The 15,805-nt window shown below is 30.4% G+C and overlaps 1 protein-coding gene across 1 annotated transcript in view; it reads right to left on the bottom strand.

Annotated features, from left to right (window-relative positions):
• Positions 1-15,805, bottom strand: part of LOC118193013 (ankyrin repeat domain-containing protein 13D-like) — a 61,754-nt gene that overhangs the window by 15,174 nt on the left and 30,775 nt on the right. The window contains exons 10-15 of the mRNA XM_035364044.2: positions 15,442-15,612; positions 11,615-11,717; positions 11,182-11,343; positions 7,426-7,568; positions 5,814-5,947; positions 670-732 (exon numbers count right to left, since the gene is read on the bottom strand). Of these exons, the coding sequence (XP_035219935.1) occupies positions 711-732; positions 5,814-5,947; positions 7,426-7,568; positions 11,182-11,343; positions 11,615-11,717; positions 15,442-15,612 (735 nt within the window). The 3' untranslated portion in view covers positions 670-710. The remainder of the gene's footprint in view (positions 1-669; positions 733-5,813; positions 5,948-7,425; positions 7,569-11,181; positions 11,344-11,614; positions 11,718-15,441; positions 15,613-15,805) is intronic.

Genomic DNA, 15,805 nt, shown 5'->3' with positions numbered 1-15,805 from the left:
TGCATTAATCAAACACTTTCTTTTCATACAACTACATCGTTTGTTAACCTGACTCTTAAAAAATATTTTTAACAGGATATGAATCAAAGTGCTATGGAAGATTCTAGGGGAAGAAAGAACCATTCCCAGTTTTCCAGGAAAAACAAAAGTGGCTCTATTTAGACGTCTGATTGGACATGACTGTTTTCGAGATCACCTCTACAGAACTGGAGTGGTGGATTACCCAAACTGAATATTGTGTTTTGTATAACTCCAACCAGCCTATGATTTTTGAATATTTAAATAATTGAATTGCACTTTCTTAATATGAGGACATTGTTAAAAAATACTGTACAGCCTGTGAACTAATGGCTTAGATGATCATGTTTGGCATTTGTAAAATAAATAAAATATTATGCCTCCTCTTTTTTACAATAGAAATGTGCTGTAAATTTTAAAAACTATCTCGGGTTCAGACAGTTTTAAAACTCCAATTACAGAGCATTATTCAACACCAGCAGTTCATTTTAAATGATAAATAACCCCTTTTGTGATTTTATGTAAACAGATTATTTCAGATGAAACAAATCAAAATAAGAAAATATAAAAAGAGTTCAATATTTTCACAAACAAGTTATGCTACACCTAAATTAAATTTAAACAGACAAATAGGAAATTAAAATAACTTACGATGATAAAAGTTTATGACCAATCTATTTTTATGTCCATCTTCAATGCTTTGTAAAGGCTGCCCTATTGGAAACATATCAAGTTTATGAAAGTTCACGTCTTAAAATATAATAGGTCAAATACATAAAATTTAAATGTACCCACAGTGTTTCTTACCACAGTTAACATTGCTTCCTAGCTTTGATTAAGTTTAGAGCACAATGAAAATCATGCATACAAAGAATAGCATTTAACGTTTTTTCACAACAATGAAATTTTCGTAATTTGTCTTTTACAAATTTTTCCATGTAGTTATGGTACAAATAGAACTCAGGAACGTCAATTCTTTGCCTTCATTAATTCATATAATTTTTAATGGAGGAAAAAAAAAACAGTTTGTGGACCAACAAAAGATATCAGAAATAAAAATCCTGCTAAAAAGGAAGTTACAGTTAAAAGCATTATTATGTATGTCTGCCAAAAACATTGCAGAGAAAACATGGTAAGGCAAAAAACATCATAAGAGAAAAGAAAAATAGTAGAAAACATGGCAGTTCTAAAACATTGTGGTACAAAACATTGCCATAAAGTGGTTCATAAACTTCGTAGGTTAAAAACATCGTCAGCAAAAATATCGTGGTAAAAAATAAAGCATCTACATATCATCAAATACTGTCGCATAGTTGAGCTTTAAAAACTCACATATTCGCATAATGATTTGTGAGTGCTGGTAGGAATGAGGAATGTTTTTATTTCTATATTTTTGAATTAACTAATATAATTTTGCTGAAAAAATGAGAAGGAAACTTCAACATTCAAAGACTGAAAGTGTATAGAAAAATAATTTTAGGTATAGCAGTCAACAGAATTTTAACTTTTTACCTTTTTTTTATAAATTTTAACCTCAGGAAAGTCAATTCTTTGACTTCATTAAATCATATTTTTAATGAAAAAAAAGAACAGTTTGTGGACCAACAAAAGATATTAGAAATAAAAATCTGGCTAAAAAGGAAGTTACAGTTAAAAGCATTATTATGTGTGTCCGCCAAAAACATCGCAGAGAAAACATGGTAAGGCAAAAAAAAAAACATCATGAGAGAAAAGAAAAATAGTAGAAAACATGGCAGTTCTAAAACACCGTGGTAAAAAACATTGCCATAAAAAATAAAGCATTTAAAAAACTTCGCAGTTTAAAAACATCGTCATAAAAAATATCGTGGTAAAAAATAAAGCATCTACAAATCATCACATACTGTCGCATAGTTGAGCTTTTAAAACTCACGTATTCGCATAATGATTTGCGAGTGCTGGTAGGAATGAGGAATATTTTTATTTTTATTTTTTTTAATTAACTAATATAATTTTGCTGAAAAAATAAGAAAACTTCAACATTCAAAGACTGAAAGTGTATAGAAAAATAATTTTAGGTATAGCAGTCAATAGAATTTTAACCTTTTACAGTTAACTAATAGAGGGTATTAATTAATTAATCATTTTTATAAAGTTTTATTGGTAATTTTCCCTGAATAACTTGGTCTAAAATGATTAAAAAAAGGAAGATGAGTAACTGCATGTGGGTTACATCTATTAAAACTGATTAATTATCAGAATTATGTTCACTGCTAAAAGTAGCATTAATTTTCTACTCATTTTCAGTTTTTGAATGTTTAAGTTTCCTTCTGAATTTTTCAAAAAAAAAAAAAAATTATTAGTTTAAAAATATAAAAGTAAAAAATATTCCTCATTTCTTTTTGCACTCAAAAATTATTACGCAAATATGCACTTACTACTTTTAAAGCCTGAGCAACACATGCTTGCGATGATCTGTACGTGCTTTATTTACCCCAATACTTTTGAGACGATGTTTTTAAACTGCAAAGCTTTTTCATCGCTTTATTTTTGAAGATGATGTTTTCTCCTTGCTTTCTTTTCTCCCATGATGTTTTGTATAACGACTTTTCACATTGTTTGGCTTTCTTCACAATGTTTTTGCCTGTAACCTAATTATGAATATAACTGAAAACATAAAAAGGTAAACAGCAATCAGCTATTCAGCTGATTTCCTTAAGTTTTAAAAAAGTATATGTTCTCTTTCTGTATAAATTTGAGATAATAAAAGAAATTTAAACCACTTGACACAGATAGTTATAGTTTGCTTGTTTTAAACAATGAAGATAAATTCAAAACCAATTAATAAGTTTTTTTTGGGGGGGGCTTAGCTTATTGAAGAAAGCATACACGAGCTAAACTGGTGCAAGAGGTGCAATTATTAGTCAATAAACAGCAAATGTATATGTCTCCCATATTTAGCATTACAACTTATAATAAAAAGAAGTAGAAGACTACATGATAGCTTGGCAAACACAGTCATGAAAACAATAACATTATAATCGTATTATTGATGTTAGATGATGATTTGGAATGATCATGCTACTTTAATTCTCAACTGAAGGACATTTTTTTTTCTCCCCAATGGCGGGCCCTCAGCCGACTTCGTCTTGCCTACCACTAAGGCCAGAAGTAGTGGTCACTTTATTATGGAGGCACCTAACAGGTGGACCACCTTTGCCTCCTATGAAGGGATGGACTGTTACAGCCAAGCCTTCTCCAGTATTTGAACCCGAGCCCTTTGGTATTGCAGTCTGCTCCCCTAAACACTATACCATCTGGGCAGTGGAGTACATATTATTACTATTTGCCTTATAACTATTAGTTTGCGAAAAGTTTCATTTAGAATATCATTGGATAAGAAACTTCAATTTCATTTTTTTCATTAAATAAGAATATGCATTGCTCTTATTACATAATAATATGACTAGGATTAATTTTAAAATCATGCATTTTTATTTCTAAAATCAGTTTACTATTCTTAAAAGAGAGAGAAGAAACAAGGGCTATCACATAATAAACTACACATTTTTTTACATATACCGAAATGTAAAAAATAAAATAAATAAATTGCTACAGATGAAAATACACAGTAATACCAAATTCACTTGTCATTGATTATGTCCACCACAGCATATGTAAAGTAATAGATATCTATGGAAGCTTTTAGAGTTATTTTCAATTTGGAAATGGCTTTGAATTTTTACATACAAATATTTCAAGAATGCACAAAAATTCTGGCTTAACTTTTTAACTGTCATACCCGAAATAATCTCAGGCACAGACTGGTGTTCCAAAATGTCATGCTTAAGCATTACTTTTACTTTACTTTATTAATTTTTTTTTTTTTCAGTGGAACATATTATTATACCCGAATATACAGTACAAAGTCTGTAATCCGAACTCGTCAGGACTTCGCCTATTTCCAATTAGGGTTTTTCCATATTACAGATCATCAATTTAAATCTGGTAAGATGGCACGCAGAAATTGTACAATTAAAAATATGAAACCATAATTTATGAAATAAAGAGCAATTATGGGTAACAAAATTTACAAAAAAAAAAAAAAGCTTAATATTTATTTGTTTACTTTATTAAAACATTTCTTTCAATGTAAGTTGTTTAAGTTGCTTCGTTTTTTTGTGCTAATACTTTCTCTTTAATTCTATATAATATTCTAGTTTATAATTTCTTGTTCAGTTACAAAGTTACACTGTTCAAGTCCTGTAATTGCTGTGTCGAGAATACCGACTAACTTGTCAATCGAATTTTTTTCATTTTAATAATAACCTCTCTGTCACTTTCTTCACTATGGGAAGCGGTATTTTCTGGATCTAGAACCATACTACAGATTTCGTTGTCTGTTAATTAATTTATGATTGGGGCATTGTTGTCGCAATCAAAAACTTCTGTTATATCACCTTCCTTCATTACCGTTTCTCCACATTTCTTTACAAAATCCAAGAACTGGAAAATTTCACCTTTAGTTTGCGATGTCCGAAAACCTTCAAATTCGCGGATGTCATCTTCATCACATATCTGGAGACACATCCTCCCAACGCGCATGCGTAAAGCTTGTGGCCTTGAGGTCCGGATTATAGATCATTCAGGATAATGGACGTCCGGATTACAGACTTCGTACTGTATATCATGTACTGAAGTTTATTTCAGATTCACTTCAATAGATTGCAGAACTTTACTGAAGGTTTCAAAAGGTAGAGGTTTATGTTCAAAGTGTGCAGCATTTTTTTTTTTTTTTTTTTTTTTTTTTTTTGTTGCAAAATAGTATCCAGTTCTTTGAATTATTATATAGGTAATTTAGATTCTTCATCCCATACTCATCCTACTCCTGCAAAACCTGAGCCTACAAGACAGTGCAAAGTTTGTTGTTCAAAAAAGGATGAAAAACGGGAAAAAGATAAGGAAGGAAACACGATTCTTGTGTACTGATTATGGAGCTGGTTTGTGCTTGAAAAAGTTTTTCCAGGTATACCACATGAAACTGAAATACTGAACTACTAATAGGTATTCAATTTTATTTACTTCTATTTATTTATTTATTTTTTTTAAATAATTAAATGATTATTTTTATTTTTATTTTTATAAAATAATACTAAACTAGAAGCGATTACCACTGCCATGCTCAGTGGCAGCTGCTCAAGCGAATATCCCATGACTACAAAACCTTAAAATTTTTATGCATGTAATTAAAAATATCAAATTTTAACAACTAAGCATATTTTATTTTGGACTAAATATTTGATTTTTGCAATAAAAAATTGACAATTTATGTACCAATATCACCAAAATAACTTGACAGTTAAAGGGTTAACCTTCAATTTTTGAGAATAGCATGGCTATAAAAAGAGTCAAATGATAATGCTAAGTAACTTCAATAATAAACCAAATTTGCTTTTTCAGTCAAAATAGATTAAAAAAATTTTCGTCAATGTGTTTATTTGCATATACATTTAAAAAAATTATCATTAAATTTGACTTGAATTTGCAGATAATCAAAATTTATTCATTTAATTCCAAAAATGGGCACTGATAGGCATTTGTGGATCATGTGATCATATATTATCAGAATGCTTCTATAGATTATTTTTAAAACACCTTTTAAGCACTACCCAGTGATTCTTAAACTATTTTCAGTTTCAGCTTCTATATTTTACCTTTTTATTAAAAGAAATCTGATCCAATCTGACTTAATTTTTATCTACATGCATTATAAGTTTCTACAGATAAATTAAATCAAGTAAAAACAAAATTTTTACTTGATTTTCCTAGCAACACATCTCCATGTGCGACCACTTTCAGAAGAACTTGCTGCATCAGCTACTGTAGGAGCTTCTGTACTTGTAGATGCCTGAGCTTGAGAAGTAGTAGAGGAACTCATACTACTAGGAGACTGGAAAGAATTAAAAATTATATTAATTAACCATTTAAAGTTCCTATACATCAACATTTTGCTAGGATTATAATTGAAAATATAAGTATTTGCTATAAGCTTAATGAATAAACACACACACATATACTTCTCTGTTCAAAAAGTCATGTTAGTTGGTGTGATACTACAATAGCAGCAAAATTTACTTAACTAAAGAAACCTGGGTTTCTTTGATCAGAAATAGATCCTTGTCATTCCCAAACACTCTTATTTACCATATTTTTCTCACCATAGTGTTCTTTCTTACTATGGTGGCTCTACTGGTCAATATTTTCAGATAACTCAATTAATCCAAAATGAAATGGCAGTTAGTCTGTGTCAAATAGAGTTGGACTGTTTGTTCTGAAACAAATTCAAAGAACCATTTCACTTTACTGAGTGAATGAACAGCAATTTCATAAAATGAAGTGGTAGTTCTTTTGCAGTTCATGGAGAGTTCTTGTTGGAAGCACATCAGAAAAATAGATGTGCTATTAGTTGCCAAACTGAGTTATTTCATTGAGTGAGCAAATACCTTATAAGGTATTTCTCCTGCCTTCCTAGCGTACCTTCATAGTGCAGTGGTTCTGCACGCTGAGTCGGTATTCCAGAGGTCCGTGGTTCGATTCCCGGCAAAGGCGTTTGCTAATTTTTCATCACTCCTACTTTAACAGTAATAACCTAATGTCTCTACAACCTGATTTGAGAAAAAAACACCAGAACTCTTTTAGAGTTCACTTAACAACATCTCTTGATGGAAGCAAGCGATGATACCTATTTTAGGAGAGAAAAGAATGTTTATTTTCCTATGCTGAAAGGGAGTTTAGTTTCTATCATTTACCAGTTTAAAATATTTTTTCTTAGTCTAGAGTTTTATTATTAGTTCTATGTAGAAAAAAACCTTTAGAGAATCTCAACACTGCAATGCAAGTTATCAGTTCAGGGAATTAGTGTTTGACTGAGTCAATTCTTCTGGCCCCCACTGCTCGTTCAATTCCTTTCACTCTTCGCTCCTACTGTGCTGTCTTACAACTTGTTCAATTCTTTCTTCTCTTCACTCCATTCTCACTAACAGATCAATTCATGCCTCATTTCTGATGTTTTTCTGTAAGATTAATGCTAGTGAATGGCGAGTCATGAAAACTAACTTGCTCGGTTCAGTGAGTGAACAGTTTTGGTCTGATCTCATAAAAGTGTGGTTTTGCCCATTTCCAGTGTTAAATACCCAAAAAGGCATTCTCTGATGCTTTCAGCAATGTCAGAAAATGCTAGAGCAGGTGTATGTATTACTTTGATAATGCCTAAGTAATATCTTTTTACATCTGAAAGAGATCTGTCCTAGAAGCATTACGATAAACTTTTTGAATAGAGAAGTATAATCAAGATTCTAAAAAATTCTGATTTTCCCTTGTATTATTTCTTCTTTCCCCGTATTAAAAAAAAAAAAAAAAACAACTCACAATTGCAGTCGTTAAAGGTGGTGCTGGAGGTGATGTGTATCCATATTTCATTAATATTTTTTGTCTTCTTTCCTCTCTTCTCTCAGCTATAGCTTCAGCTGTCAATGGTGGCTTTTCTACTTTTCTGTTTGCTTGAGTATTGCCTGTAGGGTACAATATATGCAATTAAAAATTGTTGCACAACAATCAAGCAAAATGAGTTTGGAAACAGTATAATACTGCAGTCCAGTTATGAACATATATGATCCCAAACAACACTAAGAAAGAAACAAGACATTTTTTCCTTTTTATATACTAAAATATTTATAGACAGACATAGATCTCTTTCAAGTAGTAGCACAATATAAATATAAAAATTTATGTTAAATTCCTCAAAACAATAATTCATAATATTAAAATGAAAACATACAGTATACCGAAATGGAATAAGTACAGTCTCAAAACAAAACAAAAAACAAAAAAAAAGGGGGGAAATCTGTAAATAATTTAAATAGTTTATGTATGGATGTTATATGTTAGGTGTAAAATGTTAATACAGTCAAAAGTCGTTAATTCGGACACCCATAATCCGGAATGATCTATAATCCGGACATCAAAGCTGCAAACTTTCTGCGCATGCGTCGCGTTCACGCATGCGCACAGGCGTTTACGAGAGCGCATAAGACCCTTACGGCTGCGAATATGTTTGTGCGCATGCGCGTTTAATGTGTAACGGAGTTATACGCTAAGCTAAAGTTATCTAATTCAGTTAATGTTGCGTTGTTCCTTAATCTTTGAATTGGATCCGGCTTATTATTTTTTGCAGACTGTTAGAGCAATTTTATAAAAGTAAGCTTGAACTTTCGATTATGTCAAATAGAATTTCCGATATATATTTACTACAAAGCGAAAGTATGTTTTGAAATCCGAAGTCTGTTTATCAATTTCACGCTGCTCTGCGGCAGAGGGGGGGGGGCAGAAACGTCATTATTAGATTATGATAGATTAGAAAGATTATGTCAAATAGAATTTCCGATATATCTTTACTAATATGTAATTTGTATCTACAAAGCGAAAGTATGTTTTGAAATCTGAAATATGTTTATCAATTTCACGGGGCGGATTGGAAGTTGATCTGTCAGCACTATCCTTATCTTCAGGGCAGATGTTTTTATTTTATTTGGTTTATATTTCCATACTAAGTGTAGTATTTCATCTCGAGTCTTTGATATGATTTAAATCAAGTTCCTCGTCATTATAATTCGCTTCCGATAGTGAAGAAAGTGACCAGAGGTTATTGAAAACGAAAACATTTCGATTGACAAATTAGTCGGTATTCTCAACACAGCAATTATAGGACTTGAACAGCGGAACTTTGTAACTAAACAAGAAATTATGTCTGTTTAATAGAATTAAAGAGAAAGTATTATCACATGAAACGAAGCAACTTACATTGAAGGAAATGTTTAATAAAGTAAACAAATAAATATTAAGCTTTTTCTTTTTGTAAATTTTGATACCTTGATACCTTGATAATTTGATCATAATTGTTCTTTATTTCATAAATTACGGTTTCATATTTTTAATTTTGTAATTTTTGCATGCCATCTTACGAGATTTAAACTGATGATCTATAATCCGGAATCGCTGAAGTCCCGAAGAGTCCAGATTAACGACTTTTGACTGTATTAGTAAACATAACAATAATAAAATGATCTAACAACACTATATACAAGTAAATATGTAAATGAAGTTTAATACAGTAGAAGTCCAGAAATCCGCAACGCTTGGGACCAGAGATTCTGCGGATTTCAGGACAGAAAAGATAACATTTAGACTAAAAGTGCAAAATAAATAAGGCGTATTTAGATACATTTAATTGAATTATTATATACATTAATACAATAATTAATTATATGCATTAAATTATTATTACATATATAAACTGATTATATTATATTGTTCATTTACATTAGGCTCATCTATTTTTAAATCAGCATGAATCTCCTTCCCCTTTTCTCTCAGGAGTACAGGTTAGGCTTGGCGCGGGCTTGAAATAGATACCCCATCACTCCGCCGCTGCCAGAACCACTCGTACAAGACAGCATTGAAGTTTGCCGTTTTCGCCTCATGTAAAGATTTCCAGTTTCAGACTCCGATGTTAGAATCACTGTTGCTGTAAAATTTCAACAGCTTTTCTTTATTGTTCCATATATCATACACAGTCCCTGTGGCAATTCCATACGATTCTGCTATAAACCGAGCAGTAGCACCTGCCTCCAGCTTTAGCAGAATTTCCACTTCTTTCATTACCGTCAATGCAACGTGTTTAGATTTTTCAACGTTGCAAGCAGTAAAATCATGAGTGCGTTTCTTATCTGTCATTGTATTAAACAGTGATGAAATTTAAAATATTCTTAATATATTCACAAAATATCGGGATAAAAAAAAACGACATTACTAAACAATCTCGTGAAATAACAAAGCTCAGAAAGTACAACGTGAAGCATGAACTTGAAAGAAGAGTTGAGCTAATTGTCAGCTTTTTTACCTCAATGCAGATTGGAGGAGAAAAAACTCTTATCATGATGTCAATAATTTGGTATTTCCGTTATGACTCATTATTATTTGGTAATTATGACATCATTACCCAGTAAGTATTTTTCTTCGATATTTTGTACACCATGTTGCGGTTTCCAGAACCTATAAACTAAATGTTTATATTTTGAGAAGCAAAGCGGATTTCAGGGAGTTGGCAGATTTCAGGTCGGCGGATTTTCGGTATCTGACTGTACAAATATTGCTAAGATACTGAAAAGTACTAAATTTACATTCGATTTGATAGTCTGTGTCTTTTGAACTGCAGTCACTTTGTAAGAATAAGTTTTTCATTATTTTTTAATGTTAATTTTAAATACATTTTTCAATTAAAGAAATAATATTTCACAAATATTTATATACAATAATACATAAATTGGAACTGTTTTGTTATCGGGATCAGACTCAGATATTGCCAAAAGTTGATGATTTGGTGAAAATTCGAAACATGAAACTGCAGATATCGTTTAAAATGGCAGAAAAGATTTGTGTTTTAAGATGCTACTGCCACCACATTAATTCAAATAAGAATCTAATTGGTTATGTTCAGTGTTGTGTTGAAGTCTATTTCACACTGTCCCATAACCTTTCATAAGTTTGAGCATGATAACTAGTATCGGGATTGATAAAATTTTACTTATGGTTAACGAAGATATCTTCAAATCCAGATCTTCACATCTCCATTCTGGTGCTTCTTTTGAATTGAAGTAGAACTTCATTTCATGGTTTTTTGTGCTCTATCTTCCAAAGTGAATGATTTTTCATTACTGAAGAAATTGCATGGAAGATGTTTCATCATTAGGTAAGCCCCAAATTTTCAAATCCATGGTAAATACAAGAACAATAAAAACAAAAGTGAACATTACATCTTTAGAATTTGTATTCTCATAGCCAATTTTGACAAGCTTTCTTTTACTTTTTAAAATGTAAACATTATAACAATTTTAAAAGTAAACATTGGCAACTTCATATAAATCAATCTCTTGGCGAGTTTAACAAAACATTTGGCAACAACTCCGGTCCCAGTAACAGACCAGTTCCATAAATTTTTAATTCGATTTACATTCTATCACTGTTAAATAAGTGCAGTAAATTTTGCTGATACAATATCGTTGCTTAGAAGTCACAAACATAAGTATATTAATTCAAAAAATTCAACTGGCTAGGAAAAAAGCTTACCAAATTTAACATAATTATCAGGTACATTGAAACAAGCCGTATCTATCTCACATGCCAGGCAACCATCTATCTTATATGGTGCAACATGTGTTACAGGTGAATCTAAGGCAAATATATTTCCAAAAGTAACTCGAGCTTGCAAAACTCGAAAAAGTGGCACCTCTGAAGAAAAAAAATTATTTTAATTTTCTTATAAGAAATACAGTAATAATCTTATGTTTAAGAATAAACACACTTTAGTTTAAAACATTACAGATAAAAATGCCTACAGACTATGAGAATAAAAATTGAAGGGAAAAAATTAATTTTTTTAATTTACATTAGCAAATTATACAATTAGTATACTATATAGATTTCATGTTTCCTTTTATATTCTTACAATGCTAAATATGATATAAGTTAAAAAAGTGAAAAATACTTTTGTATACCTCACCCATTTTAATAGGAAAACCAGCAGGTAGTTGATGCATAATAAAATCTCTTAACTTTGCAAAATGTCGATTACTAATTGCCATTAAGTCTATAATTGGAATTAGCTGAAATAAAATTATTAGGTTAAAAAGGTCTTCTGATAAACAATAATTCAATTTCTACAAAAAACTTCAAAATTTATAACTTACATCTTTTTGTGAGTTCAAGAGTAATAAATATTTACCATATCCACCAAAGTCCTCACCTGGTTTTTATTTCTGCAATCATTCGTCATAGACATATACTTCCAGTTGCAAAAATGTTTTAAATAATACAAATACTCATGTTTTGGCATCACAAAATTAAAACAATTAAGAAATCTAACACTATAATTTTCTCGGGTACCTATATTTTTATTTCAGAAAATGTCATACTCATTAAAAATATAAAATACAAAAGGTCTGACTTCCATATGACAAAAATTAACAAATGTATTAAATTTTAAAATTTGCTATGTTTAAGGACTTCACAGTTGCAGAAAAATTAAATTTATTGTCCTCTTCGATAAAAATAAATTAAAAAGTTAAAAATAAATTAGGATATTTATTTTTATTTCCATCTGAGACCATTCAATGGTATTCCTTTGTGATTTACTAATGTACAACATTCTTATATTTATGATTTTTAAAATTAATAACTATTTGATATGGGTAATGGAATAAAATACTAAATGAGCTGTTAATTTTTTATCATGTTTTAACTGGCAAGAAATACACATAAATTAAACTTTAATGGATCCATAAATATTTAATGGATCAATGTCTGACTTCTTAATTCATTTAACACATTTCAAACAAATATTATGCTAAAATAATTCAATTACTGGAATTTGTATTTTGCCTCAATTTCTTATTTTATTATTTTCTTTTGAATATTTTAAAGATGCCTTTTTTTAATATTAGCATAAATCATATTTTTCAGTTTCATGAATTATTCATTTATTTTTTGCTTCGTTATTTTGTGCTACTTAAATGTACAGGTATTGTAGGACCTTTTATTTTTGGTTGTTGTCAATGTTTTTAATGTCGGATCTTACAGTAGTTAAAAAGAGTTTTTTCCAGAAACATCTGAATTATAACATTTTGATTATTGATTATTTAAAAAAATTCATTCCATTTCTAATTTTTCTTCCTGTGAAACGGCGACAGCAAAAAGTCCTAGACCCTATTAAGCATGCTTAGAAACTTAACAAAAATACCAAAAATTATATCTTTCAAAAACACTGTGTGATTCAAAACTTTTTTTTTTTTTTTTTATTTGGGTGTATGAATTCTATGAATTTTTAGACGTGAGGTGCAAATAGCTATCTTTGCAGGGTTTATATTAAAATAGATATAATTAGTTCAAAAGAAAAATAACTAATAAAACAAACAGCCTACTTACAAAAACAAATCTGTAAGTTTATAAATGCAAATTACACATTTTTTAATTTTGCAACTGTAATTTACATTTTATGAATATTCAATAACACATTTTATGAATATCAAAATCATGCAGCAAATAAATTTTGTTTCAGAAACATGCATAAAAAGACAAGTACATGCATAAAACGACAAGTTAGAATGAAATGTTAGTAAAAAAAATCTGATATGTACACCACATGACTTCCTTGAACGGAATATTAAATTATACGCATTTTTTCTTGCATTTCATTTAAACTTATTAGATTGAATTAAATCTACTTCACCGACAGAGCATAAATCACAATAGAATAAATGCATTCTTTAAAATTCACTCTATTTGTTTACCATAGTGACACTCTGGCGCTAGGTTCACTTAACTTACTTATTTTACTCACTTATATTTTGTTCATATTATAACTATGTCTATGTCTCATCACTTAGTAAGAGGCAATCGGCCATTAACGGCCTTTACCAATATATGATTACTTGACTTTTAAATGCTTGAAGAATCGAGTAAGTTGTATCCAATAATATGGAAGTACTTGTACACATGCTGTGATAGAACTCAGAGATTACTAGCAACGGAGAATCCTGTGCTGCCGTCCGTAGAATAAATAAACTTTGAACAAATGAGGTGCTCGTGTGGCACCATCTATTAGTAGGGATCAAAAGCATTTTAGTTGACTGGAGCTCTGGTTGCGCCATCTCTTGCAGGATGTATTGTAAGGCATTTTTAAAATTTCATAAAAATTATTCTTCTGATAAGCAATAATTGGCAAGAAAAATGATGAAAAACACAATATGCAGTACACTGAAACGTTTCACAAGAGTATAAACTATTTACACACAAAGTCCACCTGCTTTGGCAGGAACAAAGTCCATAGCACTTTTTAATTTGATAAGTAAATCTATAAGTAAAGAAAAGGAAGTAAAATCTTGGCTAAATAAGAAGAAAACAAAAATATATATATTACCACCGACTATTATGGTGAATAGTGCGGGACCTCTTGTGGTGTTGTTCAATTGTGAAATCATAATTTCCTAGTTTTTTGATGATATTCTTAGGATGACTGTCACATTTCATAAAAAAGCTATGAAAGCTTTTAGAATTTCAGAATCCGTGGGTTTAATTTTTAAGTCATCGTGAAGAGTGCTGTTTCGTACAAACAAAGCCACATTTGTAATTATTCGGAAGGCCTTGTTTTGAATTCTTTGTATTTTTTCGCGATGAGTTCTTGCAGTTACAGCCCACGCTGGGGAAGCATACAGTAAAATTGGGTGGATAGCTTGTAGATAAATAACTCTTATTTAAAGAATTATCTAATCGTTGCCACATGTTCTATTCAAATACTATAATAAAGCTAGAACAATGTATAAAAGAAATTAAGCAAACAAAACAAGAAAGAAACAGTTTTCCACAGACGATTGAGTATTTCTCATTCAAATAATTCAGCTCTCACGTCGCGACAAGGCAAAAATACATAAAAACTCAAAATATCTGTACTAAAAATTACGAAGTAAATCTTAAACACTTATTTAATCGAAAAAATTCTAGAAAGGATTAAGCATGATTTAATTCGCAATAATAAATGTAGGCATTATCTTTGTTGTTGCGAAGCTGAGTTTCTCTAGATTGGCAACAAATCCACTATTCTGTTGTTTCAAATGTAAACAAGCAATGGCCGCCATGAAAAAAACTATTAGGCTTAGCGGCACTTAAACAATTTTAAAATTGTTGACAATTCTAAAAATTTTGCATACAGATTTACTAAAGGCATAAAAACCTTAACTGGAAGATAAAAACAACATAATTCAATCCTTTTTAAAGCAAAAAATGTACAATTTACAAACATATAAGAGTAAAGAAACTGAAATCACTGAGCCGGGTAACAGAGTGGATATATATATATAAATACATTTATATACGTTTGGTGCGGCCGATTGCAAACAAAATACGAGGTGCACATCTACATGTTATAGCAGTCCCATATACAAAATTTGAATGTTCTGAGGCTACTCGTTTTTGAGTTATGCGAGATACGTACGCACGTACGTACGTACATACGTTCGTACAGATGCCACGAAAAATTCTCTTCAGAATTCATTTTAAAGCAGTTTTATAATTTTTTTGGAGGAAGAGAGTCTTTTATTCTGTCCTTACATACAGATATCACGCAAAAATATTGTTAAATTGCATTCGATTGCGGTCAAAATGGATATTTTCGTTGAAATATGCTGCCTGAAATTTTTCACGATTACAATACTTCCTTTTTACTTCGTACAAGAAAGTAAAAAAGCAATTTAAATTTTAAATAAGAAAGCTATATGTAAAAAAACTGTTAAAATTTCCTTTTGTGATTTAAAGGAAAACAATAATTGTCCTTACCTGCTCCTGTAGAGATAGTGGATAATTTTCACATAGCCATATTGTTCCTTTGAATCGCTGTATTTTAGTAGTAACTTCTCTAGGGCGACCAATATCTCGGCCTTTAAGATCATTAAGCGGATCAAAATATTCTTCTGGTGTTATTAATGTAGGATTAGGGGAAATAACTTCCTACAAATGCAACAAAATACAATATTTTCAGTTACAGAAATTTTTATAGAAATCTTGTATATGTATACAATTAAAAAATACACATTTTTGTTCTGTAATGACAATTTGGATATTTCAGTTTATGACAGAGTATTCCACTGTATAACACTAACAAAATGGTTTTTAATTTACATCTTTGTTATCTGCCTCATTT

Source organism: Stegodyphus dumicola, chromosome 3, assembly GCF_044657685.1.
Source record: "Stegodyphus dumicola isolate Sdum_Otavi_A_Nest chromosome 3, ASM4465768v1".
NCBI classification, from domain to species: domain Eukaryota; kingdom Metazoa; phylum Arthropoda; class Arachnida; order Araneae; family Eresidae; genus Stegodyphus; species Stegodyphus dumicola.
Note: the sequence above shows the minus strand (reverse complement) of the source record. Positions and strands in the feature narration are given on the sequence as shown.